The sequence below is a fragment of the Sorex araneus genome, chromosome 2 (genome assembly GCF_027595985.1).
Source record: "Sorex araneus isolate mSorAra2 chromosome 2, mSorAra2.pri, whole genome shotgun sequence".
In the NCBI taxonomy this organism is placed as follows: domain Eukaryota; kingdom Metazoa; phylum Chordata; class Mammalia; order Eulipotyphla; family Soricidae; genus Sorex; species Sorex araneus.
The window spans coordinates 173,958,432-173,970,999 of NC_073303.1; the positions used below are offsets into that span (position 1 = coordinate 173,958,432).

The 12,568-nt window shown below is 40.5% G+C and overlaps 1 protein-coding gene across 2 annotated transcripts in view; it reads left to right on the forward strand.

Moving 5' to 3' along the window:
- GBE1 (1,4-alpha-glucan branching enzyme 1) overlaps positions 1–12,568 on the forward strand; it is a 324,287-nt gene that overhangs the window by 101,837 nt on the left and 209,882 nt on the right. The window contains exon 3 of one of the 2 annotated variants that reach the window (XM_012932389.2): positions 8,085–8,200. The exons of the other annotated variant lie outside the window; for it this stretch is intronic. Coding sequence (XP_012787843.2) covers positions 8,085–8,200 — 116 coding nt within the window. The remainder of the gene's footprint in view (positions 1–8,084; positions 8,201–12,568) is intronic. 2 annotated transcript variants of the gene reach the window in all.

Consider the following 12,568-nt stretch of genomic DNA (forward strand, 5'->3'; position numbering starts at 1 on the left):
TTTATTTATTTTTCTAAATTTTATTTCATTAAGGCAATATGATTTACAAAATCATTCATAGTTGTGTTTTTGACATGCCATGCTCCATCACTGATCCCCCCACCAGACAACTTTTCCTGTGTTTTCTCTCCTATCCCACCCCCAGCCTGCCATCCTGACAGGCACCCTTTAAGTTTGGTTATTAAAGTTTAGATGTCATGATTTCAGTGTTGTTGACTGTATGTTTTATTGACTCCCTTTGGGAGAACCTGGCAAGCTACTGAGAGTTTTCTGCCCACGTGTGAGAGCCTGGCAAGCTCCCTGTGGCATATTCAAATGCCAATTCCAGTAACAATGCTGGGTCTCATTCCCCTGACCCTGAAAGAGCCTCCAGTACGGCACTGTTGGGAAGAACGAGTAAAGAGAGGCCTTTAAAATCTCAGGGCTAGGACGAATGGAGACGTTACTGAGACAGTTCGAGAAAATCGACAATCAACGGGATGATGATGATGAAGATGATGATGATGATGAGTCAGATTCAAATCATAAGTTCTAATTTCCATGTAATATTTGTTTTAAAGGATTACTAACTTTTTTATTTCATAATTTTCTTGGCCTAACTTATAAAACTTTTATTTGGTTGCCTAAGTCTAATTTAATCTAGAAAATCAATGACAAAATACCAAATAGAAAATACATGAACATACTTTTTGAAATGGGCATTCAGAAGTGTGGCCGTGTGCTAGTAGCACTACCATCAGCTGGAAATTTTTAGAAATGTGAACTCTTAATCAGACCTAATGAGTTTTGGTCTGACTACCTAAACTACCTACCCTTGCACACCATAACTCTCAGTGTAGGACTCAATAATCTGGCTTATCAAACCCTGGCAATTTTGTTGTGAACTGAAATTTGAGAACTACTAAACTTTAAACTCATCAATGTGTAGTTCGTATTTCATCAAAAAAATTATTAAAAGTTTTGGGGAGGAATGCAAACTATATACATTAACTATTTAATTCTCTTTTAAGATAAACCTTCTAAAATTGAAATAAAACAGTTTGAATATTCAGATTCTAGTAGATGTATATCTATCTATAATGTGGCTAAAATGATTTTTATTTCTTTATTATTATTACTTTAGTTATGATTGGTTTAATGTCTGTTATTGTAGAAGGCATAATGGCTCCTAAATTTTCTTTTAAATTTATAATTTTCCTTGTTTTTCTATATATAAACTTTTACTTAAGTCCCCCAATCTTCTACATTAGTTATGTTTGAATCAATAGTTTGATATTTAATTGTTACCTAATTTTGATTATTGGCTTCCAGTATTGGTTCCTACAATCATACCTTAATGATACTTCCGTCTTTCATAACAGATTAAGATTAATTTTTTGAAAGCAGTTCTAAAGCTAAAGGAGTTGGTTTGTTTTCTAGCTATACTCATTAGTGCTCAGGAGATAATCCTAGTGAGAGCTATGGAGAGCTATCCTAGCACTTCCCTTTGTCAGGAATCAAACCTGAGGTTCCCACATGCAAAGCATCTGCTCCAGGCCCTTGAGCTATTCCTGTCCCAAATCTAATGATTTTCATGATTCTGTTTCTATGATTTAGTTTTTTTTATAGCCTATGGAGTAAAACTGACTTTCTTGACAAGTCTTTTCGTATACTCATTTTAGGAAGAATTTTGTTATGGATTGGGAGAAGTTGGCATTTTGTATGGGGTACAGGGGTTGGGGAGCATATTTTAAATGCAAAGAAGAAATAGTATTTAATAAGAGAAGTAGATTGAGAAAAAATCAAGGTTGGGCAATGATTGAAGAAAACCTCATAGAGTTCTATGAAAGATTGCTGATGACCGGATTGAAGAGCTTCTTCCACTCAAAGAGAATTGTTGCTACCAAATATCTGAAATTGTTTCATGCAGGTGTGTGCCTTACCATTTGCAGGTTTTTCTCTATCCCTCTGGAAACTTTTTAGGATATTCTGTGTTACTTATGAAAGCTGGTGGGATAGATTTTCATTTGAAGTACTTCTTAGGAGGTTCTAAATCTTGACTTAAAAGTTGAGTAGAAAATGTACCTTCAGGTGTGGAAATTGATAACCTGTTATTCTCCAGGAGAAGGTGGCTGTGTAATAGATTAATTCCTGATGAGGTAAGTAAAATTATGAAAGAGGAGAGAATGTAGAATGACAAACAACATGTACTTGAGGAGATTTTGATAAGTGAGATAACATAAAAAAAGTTGGTTTCTGCAAAAGTATTTTTATGTATAGAAATATTAATATTTTGTGCAAGTAGATCTTACTCAAGTGACCAAATTGAAACTTGACAATCAAAAATCACATTTTAATATTGTAAACAGCTTTTAGATAGATCTGCATATGGGAATTTCTCAATTAATTGCAGTTTCACTTTCAAGCTAACAGCTTCATTTATAGTTGAACTTTTAGAGGATAGCGCATTATGAATTTTTACTGTTCATTTTGTGTATTGCCACTGAACTTGACCTTTCTTTGATGCAACTAGTCTGCCAGTCAGAGCACTGTTACTGAGTCTGGCACTAAGAGGGGTGTACATTAAATATTCTGCACATATTTAATGAATTTATAAAAGAAATAATGCACTGTGATCTTTATTTTCATATTTAAATTTCCAGGAAAAGATGTTTAGTTTGTCTTAAATTTGTTGTCTTAATTAGCTTGAAAATAAACAATAAATGGGGCTAGAGTGCTAGTTCTGTTGTTGAGCATGTGCCTTGCACACAGCTGACCTGGATTCAATCACCACCATCCTATAATATTCTCTAAGCCCACCAGGGCTGATCACTGAGCCAGAAGTAAGCCCTGAGTGGCATCAGGTATGGCCCCCAAACAGAAAAAAAACCCACAAAAATCAATAAACATATGTCTACACTGCTTAAATACATCTATTTCAGATGTTTTCCAACTCTAGTTATACACTGAGCTCTGTTTTTAAAGGACTTATAAATGCATATATATGTTATTATACATGTTATTATATATTATATATATGATATTCTCCTTCCCTTAACAGTCTATATACCTGAGACTGTTAAGGGAAGGAGAATATATTAATACAATAGTTATTGAACTTTTCTTGAAGATAAAACAGCCTTAGCTGTTTTCAGATTGTCTTCATCATGGCAAGTAAGGAACTTGTAAGAAACTCTTGAAGGTTTCAGTAATGCAGCCTGAAGACTGTTAGATTCTCAATTGCATGTGTATTGTAGAGGCATAGGTAACACAGAGGTTACAAGAGAGTATATTTCAAATATCAGTGTTTGATCTTTAGTAAGCAGAGCATTATCTGTGAATGAGTGGGAAACATCTAGTGTTCTTGTTTCTGTTTTGGGGAAAACAACTTTAGGAAGAAACTGGGTAAGTCACGGCAGGAGTGGGTATTTTGGCTAGATATTTTGCAACTGAAACGGAGCAACACTATTTAGTAAACTTCATTGTTGCTGGCCCTTCCTGCCATGGAGTTTCTACCCAGTGATTCCCAGCTAATGGAGCAGGATGCTAAGCCAGTGTGAGACCTGCAGATGGCATGCAGCTCAGCTCCTGCGGCTGTGATTAACCAGCCACCCAGTGGTGCTCAGTGGGACACTCTGGCAGGGATCAGCATCTCCTGCCGGATGAGTCAAACTGCCCTTTGTCATCCTCCCGCAGTCACTGCTTGACCAGCAAGATGGTCTCCTTGGTGGCCCAGAGCACCTCCACATGGCTTTCTGCTCTTTAATCAGGCCACCCCAGTAGGACTTCTAGGACCACATGCCGCAGTGCTCGGGGACTCCTGTGGCCGGAGATGAGTGATGAGCCTCGGCACTAGGGATTAAACCTGAATCGGCCACATGTGCACTGCCTCACCTGCCCCTATTTATTAAACTTTTATTTAAATGTTATTTACTCGTAATTGTTTTTTATTCCAACGCTGTCTTTCTTATTCTGACTGGCTAAGAGTGAAGATCCTTAGAGGTAAAGGGGAGTTGGCATGTAAGGGGGAAACCATGACATACCAACAGCTTCCCAAGGCTTTAATTATCTCTTCCTTTCATAATCTTAGCTCATAGCACTGCATTGTTACTGTACTTCTTAAACTAATAGAGAAAAATGTATTTATATATTTATATATTTTATGTTTATATAAAAATAAAAATGTGTGTATATGCCATACCTTGAGAAATGAAATATAGCAGATACAATGGAGGTTTCCTGAGCGACCTCCTTTTCTACCTAGTAGAAATAATAATTAAAAAAAATTGCTTTCCTACTCCTTGTTGATGTTTTTACTGCATGCATATATCATTAAGTCTGCAAATGTTATATAATATTTTGAATACATCTTGAACATGACATATTTTTGATAGCATCCTTCTACTCTTTAAAATGAACATTTATGTTTTTCCTATTTGAATATATAGATATATTCTCCTTACTCCATTCAGTTTATATACTACTATGACATCCTGCTATCTAAATATACACATAGCGTACTTACACATTTTGTGGCTGATTTAAATTTTGATATTTCAGTAAACATTTGTGAGTGGTTTTTAAATATTTTTTGTCCACAAATGTGTAGATCCCCTTAAGTTTTTATCTACCAACAGTCCTATCTAGGAGTAGACATGTTGGGCCAGGGAGTTAGCAAATCTTTAGTTACATTAAATAGTACCAACTTATTTTTGCCAATTTATGCCTTCAGTTGCAGTGCTGAATCTCATATTCTTCCTTATGAGTTATTTTCAAACTTTGCAATTTTTTTTCTGACTTAGCAGTATCTCATGGCATTCAGTTACCTTAATTAGGAATGAATAGCAGCATAATTATTTGTGTCTTTTGGCCATTTATGTATTCTCCCAGAATAGATTTGTTTATTTTTATTTATTTATTGATGCATAAACAGATTTGATTTGGAAATTTTGAGGATGGGGGAGGGCGTGGGTGTGTGCTAAATGTGTGTGTGTGTGTGTGTGTGTTGGGGGGGTGATGAGTGCATGTATTCTCATATTCTCTTCTTATTTAAAAAACAAGGTTTCATAGTGGAGAGAGAGCCTCAGTACACACGTGTTGAAGTATGAAAGCTCACCTCTTAGGAGGGGACATGCAGTTGACACAGGTGCTCAAGCACCACTATGCTCTCGGTAGCAACACATGGGCACAGGCAGCATATGCGCCTCCATTTTAATTTGGTTTGTTTCTTTTTTCTCAAGGACATGAAGTTGTTCTTCAGATACTTTCATGCTTTCCCTCTTTTGTCCATCCATTACCAGTGCATCCTCTCTGTAGGTAGCTTGTCTTGTCATTTTCTCTGTGCAGCATCTATGCATTGATGAGCATAAATTTATAACTTTTGGAGTCAAGTTTATCAGCCTTTGTGGAGATTTTGGTCTTGTTTTATAGAAAAGTTTAAAGCCGAGAGCAGTGATGCAGTTTCTATGTTTTCTTCTAGCCATTTGGCAATTTTACCTATTGTAACTAAGCATTATCTTTCATCTGATGATTCTTGAGCTATTAGATAATTCCATTCACTATTTACATAAATATAAGCAGTGTCTCCAGTACTGTTTTCTAACACTATGTCCTTTGCTCATTCCATTTTAATACCAACTTCTATTATATATTTAGTTGCCGTATGTGTATGGCAGTCTGTTGTTCATTTTGGCTTTTATGCAGGATCTGCCCCACTTTTTCTTCCCCTCTATGGTTTATATTCCTGCTTAAATGTTTATTTTCTTAGATTTTGGGTTATCTCTGGCTATGTTATAGACTTATTCCGGGTATTGTGTTCCGGGATCACTCCTGGCAGTGCTTGGGGGACCATATGCAATGCTGGGGATCAAACTAATGTGCAGGCAAATTTCTTAACCCCATACTATTTCTGTACTCCCTACCTGCACCTTTTTGTTTGCAGGAAACTTTTCTTTAGATTTTTAATTCAGTTATTTCAAATGCAATTTTGTGTAATGTAGTAAGATTTTCATTAATTTATAACCTTTTTTTCTTAATTTGGACACATGCTAATATTTAATCTGGATTGTATATTGCACTATGATTTTCATGCATGTTTGTTTATCTGTGTGCCTTTATTGTATCTCCCCAACAGTGTTCAGGAGGGCCGGGAGCCCCACTGATAGCACTCAGCTAACCGGGCCAGTGGTTCAATACGAGAGCTGAGGATACAATAGTGCTTGGTCCCAGGGATTGTCCGGGCCACCCATGCAGGGCCTCTAGAGAAGGACCTTGTGATGCTCAGTGACCATGTGGTGCTAATGAGATGTGGTTTGGGAACATGCCTTGTAACTTCTCCGCTGTCTTCCAGCCACCATTTTTTTTAAACTTTTTATTAAATCACCATGTGGAAAGTTACAAAGTTCTCAGGTTTATATGTCAGTTATACAACATTCAAACACCCATCCCTTCACCAGTGCCCATATTCCACCACCAGAAACCCCAGTATGCCCCCCGCCCCCACCCCCTACCCCCTACTGTATAACTAATGAATTTCACTTCATTTTTTCTTTACCTTGATTACATCCCATAATTCAACACAAAACTCACTATAGTTGACATAACTCTCTCTCTCTTTTTTTTTCTTTTTCCTTTTCCCTTTTTTTTTTTTCTTTTTCCCCCTCATCCCCCTTCCTGCGCCTCATAGTATGGTGTACGCCACGCCGCGTCGGCCAGCGTGGGGCTTTTGCTTAGTTCACAGTCCAGAGGTGGCTGCTACATTAAAAACCTTCAATATTTCAACAAAAACTTACTGTTATTATTTGGAGTTTCCCCCCCCCCAAGTCAGACCTGTTCAAAAAAAAACGTTTCACATTGCTGACAATTATAAATATTTAGTCGCGCGGACTCGGTAGCATCTGCGCGGTTTTGGATTTCTGTATAAAGTCCAGGGAAAATTCTGCCAGAAATTACATAACCCAGCTCACAGTCCCAGTGCATTGCTGTAAGAAGTCTCTGAATTCAAAGTGTTTAGGCGCAGAGGGTCCGATTCGCGCTCAGCGGCTCCGGATTTATCTGGGCCGAGGGCATGCTGGTTACGCCCCCTCCCCATGAGTTCCTGGGAGCCCCAAAAGTAAAAACCGAATACCTCTGGGTTTGGAGTCACAGAAGATGGCACCTGCCACATGGGTGCCGCCAGCCTGCCGCTTTCCGTGCAGGAAGACAGGGTGGGGAGGAAAAAATAAATCCACCCCCTGCAGCACAGAGTTGTAGCCCAGTTCGCAGTCCCAGTGCATTGCTATCGGATGCTGCGCTGGATGCCCGAATGTGTTACATCTCTGGAATCAAAGTCTTTAGGCGCAGAGGGTCCGATTCGCGCTCAGCGCCAGCCACCATTTATATTGTTAAAAGTACCACAATTGAAAGGACATTTGGAATATTGTCATCTTTACTTTCTTTACTTTTAAGACACAAAAGCCAAATTTTGAAATACATTTTCTTTTGGAGGGGGTGGGGGGCTCACACTTGGCAGTGCTCATGGATTACTCCTGGCTCTGCACTCAGAAACTATTCCTTGCCCTCTGCAGGGGCAGGGTGGGGTGGTGGGGGATGGGGTGGGGGTGGTGAGAGGGATACTGGGATCACTGGTGGAGGGATGGGTAAACGATCACTGTATGAGTGAAATGCAAACACAAAAGTTCATAAGTTTGTAACTGTACATCACAGTTATTCTCTAATAAAAAATAAAAAAAAAAGAAATGAAACTATTCGTGGTGTTCCTCAGGGGATCATATGGGATGCGGGGATGGAACTTAGGTCAACTGCATGCAAGGCAAATGCCCTCCCTGCTGTGTTTTCACTCTGGCCCCTCAAATACATTTTTAAGGGCTCATAGGGCTGCGCATATGCTCAGTATGCAGGAGCCCTAGGTTGGATGCCTAACTCACCGTGGTTCCCCAGGCACCAAGCCAAGACATCTCTGAGTGTGACCCCCCAAACATCATAAGGAATCATATTTTGATTAGTAGCTTAGAACTCTTGTGATTCTGAACAAATAGCATCTGCCTTGTTTAAATGTGTATTTATATTATGCTTTTGTTAAGTATTTATTTATATATATTTTTTAGATGATTGGAATCCATTTTCATATCCTTATCAAAAACTGGATTTTGGAAAATGGGAGCTACGTATTCCACCTAAACAGAATAAATCTCCTCTAATACCTCATGGATCCAAATTAAAGGTATTCTCTCTCTCTCTCTGGCTAATTGTTTTGCTTTTAGCTCTAGTCAAAGTTTCATTTATAACATTCAAACATAAACCAATGAATGGTAATTGTGGCAGAAACAGAAATACACAAGTACCGGAAAATTTGAAGGACTGCCTCAGCACATTGAGATGTCTTAGATCAGGGTTGTCTTATTGGTAATGTAGCAAACTTACTAGTTGTATTACTACATGTGTTGACTTTTGAAACTTTATTTAAGAGTGATTGAGTAGTTGTTCAAGTTTAGGTAGAAAAAGAAAAAAAATTAATATAAATTAAATTATATTTAAAATCAGTAAATTGTTCACATTAGGATTTTCGCCCTGAAAGAAATGTTGATAAACATGATTTTATTATGGCAGAGACTCTGGGGAACAGTAATCTGCTAGAGCCCTGTGCCTTTTGGAAACAGACTTTTCCTGATTCCCCGCCCCCTCCCCCCCACACACATTCTGCTCTTTGAGCTGGAGACTTTGTTGTATATGTTTTCCTGTGGCTAGGGCCCCCAAATTGGCCTGCAGGGCAGGTCACTTGCCCTTCTTTGGCTGACCACATGGTTTTGCATTCAGAATACTCTTTTCGCCTGAGGAGAGGATTGAGTGTTGAGTTTCCACGTTTGAGTTATTGATTTCAGGTATTTGATGATTACACAGTCTGATGTAAATCGTTAACATTCATTTGACTCTATCAGTGTTTGTATGAGTGCATAGTATTTCCATGTCACTGTCTCTCTTTGCTTTTTGCCTCCATATGATAGCAGAGATAATGTTGTTGATGTCAAATCCTGTGTTGGGATCATTTTCTGTTGGATTTTGTATTTAATATTCCTCAATTACTTGGATGTATATTTCCAATCAAAATGTGATTTCTCTTCTTTTTAATAAATTATGTTAAAAATGTGCCTGAAAATTATTGAAGTACTGTCATATGTGTTATAGTTATCAGAAGAACATATTATATGGAATAAAGAAACATTTTAACATGTGGTGTCAGCCAGGGTTCTTTGAAATCTGTAGTGAAAAGGAGGAAAGGAGCTACAGTATACAATAAGGGGGATTTCAATTTAATATAAGTAAGCCCCTTTCCAAGGCAGTATAAGCTCTGGGAGAGTAGGGTATTTTCCCATTTTGTTTGCTAATTCTGTATATTCTCAGTTCTTTGAAAACTAGCACAGAGTAGCCACTTAAGTAATATTTATTGAGTGTTAGAGAAATTTTTGGACCAGTATTCTAAGGAATAGGTCAAATAGCTTGATTCTTTTGTAGTGTTGAAGCTGATTTTATGAAAAGTATATAGCAAGGCAACAATTACAATATTTATTAAATTGTCAAATTAGATAGCATACTCATAAAAAAACACTTAATTGGCTAATCTTTTAAGTGCTGCATAATTTTCAACCTTAAATTAGATTTTTTGAACTCTTGATACCTTACCACATTGTTTAGTAAATATGAGCAAATTAATTTTTGATATCTTGCTTTTAATACATAAAAAATTATTGAGTACTAGGGAAAGTGTTTAGAAATGTAGATTGGGGGTGATAGTGTTTGTTTCTTAATGACTCTGGACGATTTGTACTTTCTGCTCTGCTATGAGATTTCTGTTCACAAATTCTTTTAAAAAATGCTTATTTTATGTTTGGCAAAATGGTTTTCAGTATTGCTGATTATAGGGTTTTATGTGTAAGACATTATGGCACCACATCTTCCACCGGTCTCCATTTTTATCCACCCCTCACCCCCCTACCCCTTTATAGGAAATATATTAATTTCCTAATGCTGAGCAATTGGTACGCATCAGTGGGGACTTTGGAGGTACTAAGCATATGAGGATTGAGCTTCTGAATAAAATCGACCACCTCTAATAAAAGAAACTGTAGAGATATTCCTTCCACCATGTGAATTATTCTGAAAGTTGTCACTTGATTAGGCAGCCAATTCAATGTCAGATTTCCAGTCTTCAGTGTGAGAAATATATTTCTGTTGTTTGTCTTTATGCAAACTGTATTATTCTGTTAGTCCATTGAGGTTGCTATAAGTCCTTTTCTCCCTCCCTTGTTCTGGCCAGTTGACCCCCGCACAATGCAGTACGATCCCCCAGTCACTGGACTTGCTCCCTACAGGAGAGGGAGTGGGCAGGGGAGAAGGCTCTGCCCTGACCCTCCACGCACCACCAACTCCAGCTGCTAATGAGAAAGAACCACGTGGAGGGGGGAAAGCTGGTGGTTTATCTGCAATCCGTTTATTAGCTCTCACACAAGGGTTTTTGTACATACATCTCAAGGGGCAATCCACCTGTATCACATTTACCTTGTGGGGCTCAGTACAGATGTGAATGATTTACATCTCCTACTCTCAGGGCCGGGTGTATCAGCTCAGGCAGATGGTCACTGTTACATCCCTCATCCTCAACCAGAGTGCCTACGTGGGTGGAGTGCTGGAGCAAGCCCCGGGACCCCTGTAAACAGTTCTGGCTCACTCTTTCAGGGACAGGGCATTTGCTCAAAATCTCAGGCAGGCTACTGAGACCCCAACATCTTCCTGTTTTTGCTTTATATAAGATCCAGCTGCCGAGGGCCACCTGGCAGCCTCACACTGGGGCCCCGGGGTCGGGCCTGTCTTAGGTTGCCTCCTCTGAGGTCTTACCCATCTCTGGCTCTCCAACCCAATGTCTCCGCCCGGCATGGCGGCTGTGTTGCACTTTCTCGCACTCTGTCTATGTCCACACGCACCCAGGCCATATCTCCTGGACAAGGGTCTGCAGGTTGATCTCCTGCATGGCTGAGCATCACCACGGCCCCATGGAATCACTTACAACTCCAGTATGGTCACTGTAAAAGCAATACTCGTCCCCTAACGTGGCACACAACCCTCCTTGCTGCAACAATAGTAAGTCCAGTCCCAGCTCTTACAAAAGTAGTCTGATACACCTCCACATTTGCCACAGTTTCTTGTTCCTGGGCACACATAAAATAATGCCTTCGGATCCCCACTTTAGGCCCTGGATCTTGACGTCCATAGTCTAATGATCTTTGGTCTTGAATAGACACATCTCACTCATGCTCCTTTAAGTCACATAGATCAAATTTGATTGTGAGGAACCAGGTCCCAACTGGATGTTATACTGTGATTGAGACCACCAATCTGTTCCCCACTTGGCTGAGTTCCCAGGTGAGGTTATGAGGCTGGTGTCCAATGGCATCCACGGCGACCGCGAGGAATGTCATGGTCCAGAAGGGGACTGCCATCTAGAAATTAAGCAGGAGGGATACCCTCCTCAAGGGCATCATCACACCTCTGGGTGTTGTCAGGATCTACATATTTGAAGGCCCTTGTGGGTACCCTGATAGGGGACACATACCCAAAGCCTCAACCCTAGGCAGCGAGTGGTCCTGGGCTTCTCCATTGCCCTGTGGAGGAATCTTTCCATCAGACCAGGATTTCTGGTCATGCCTCCTGTGGCTCTCAGGCTGATAACGCTAGGGCTCGAACCTGATTTCGATCAGGGTCCGGGATGGCAGCCTGCTGGGGGCCTGTGCTCCACTGATCTGCTGTCCCTGACAGCTGCCCATATGTTATGATATGGGGCCGGGGGGTTGGGCAGCAGCATTACGGTCCGCCTGTGTGTGGTATTCTTCCTTAAAGAAAGCGCCTCATCTTATGAACTGGGAGCTGGGGAGCACTGCTCGACAAAGGGTCTCCAGTCTGCAGGGCTGATGGCCCAGCTCCTGGAGGACAGTGTCAGCCCACGGGGAGTTGGGCCCATCCTCAGCCACTGCCTTTTTATTTTTATTTCTTTTTTTTCTTTTTTGGGTCACACCCGGCAATGCACAGGGGTTACTCCTGGCTCGTACACTCAGGAATTACTCCTGGCGGTGCTCAGGGGACCATATGGGATGCTGGGAATTGAACCTGGGTCGGCCGCGTGCAAAGCAAACGCCCTACCTGCTGTGCTATCGCTCCAGCCCCAGCCACTGCCTTTTTAAACTCTTTCAAGTCCCCAGGTTCCCAAGGATACCAAACTGCAGGTCGAGCTTCCCCACCCCGTTTCCCCCCCACCCCCCTGACGATTGAGATTGACCTGAAAGGCCCCAAAGGGCCTCCAATAATCCTCCAGTCCCGGGTCAAAAAAGGGAGCAGAGGCTCCTTCTGGAGGAGGAGTGCGGCGAGTGTGTTCAGACCTGTCGCCTCCAAAACTCTCTTCAGCTATTTCATCCTCTGTATCCTGACCAGTGAAGGGCGGCCCTGAAACAGCTGCTTGCTTAGTATTATGAGAGGCGCACTCTTTCCTCCTGGAAGCATGCTTTTAGGGCTGCTACTGTCAGAAACCTGGTGGGTTTTTTTT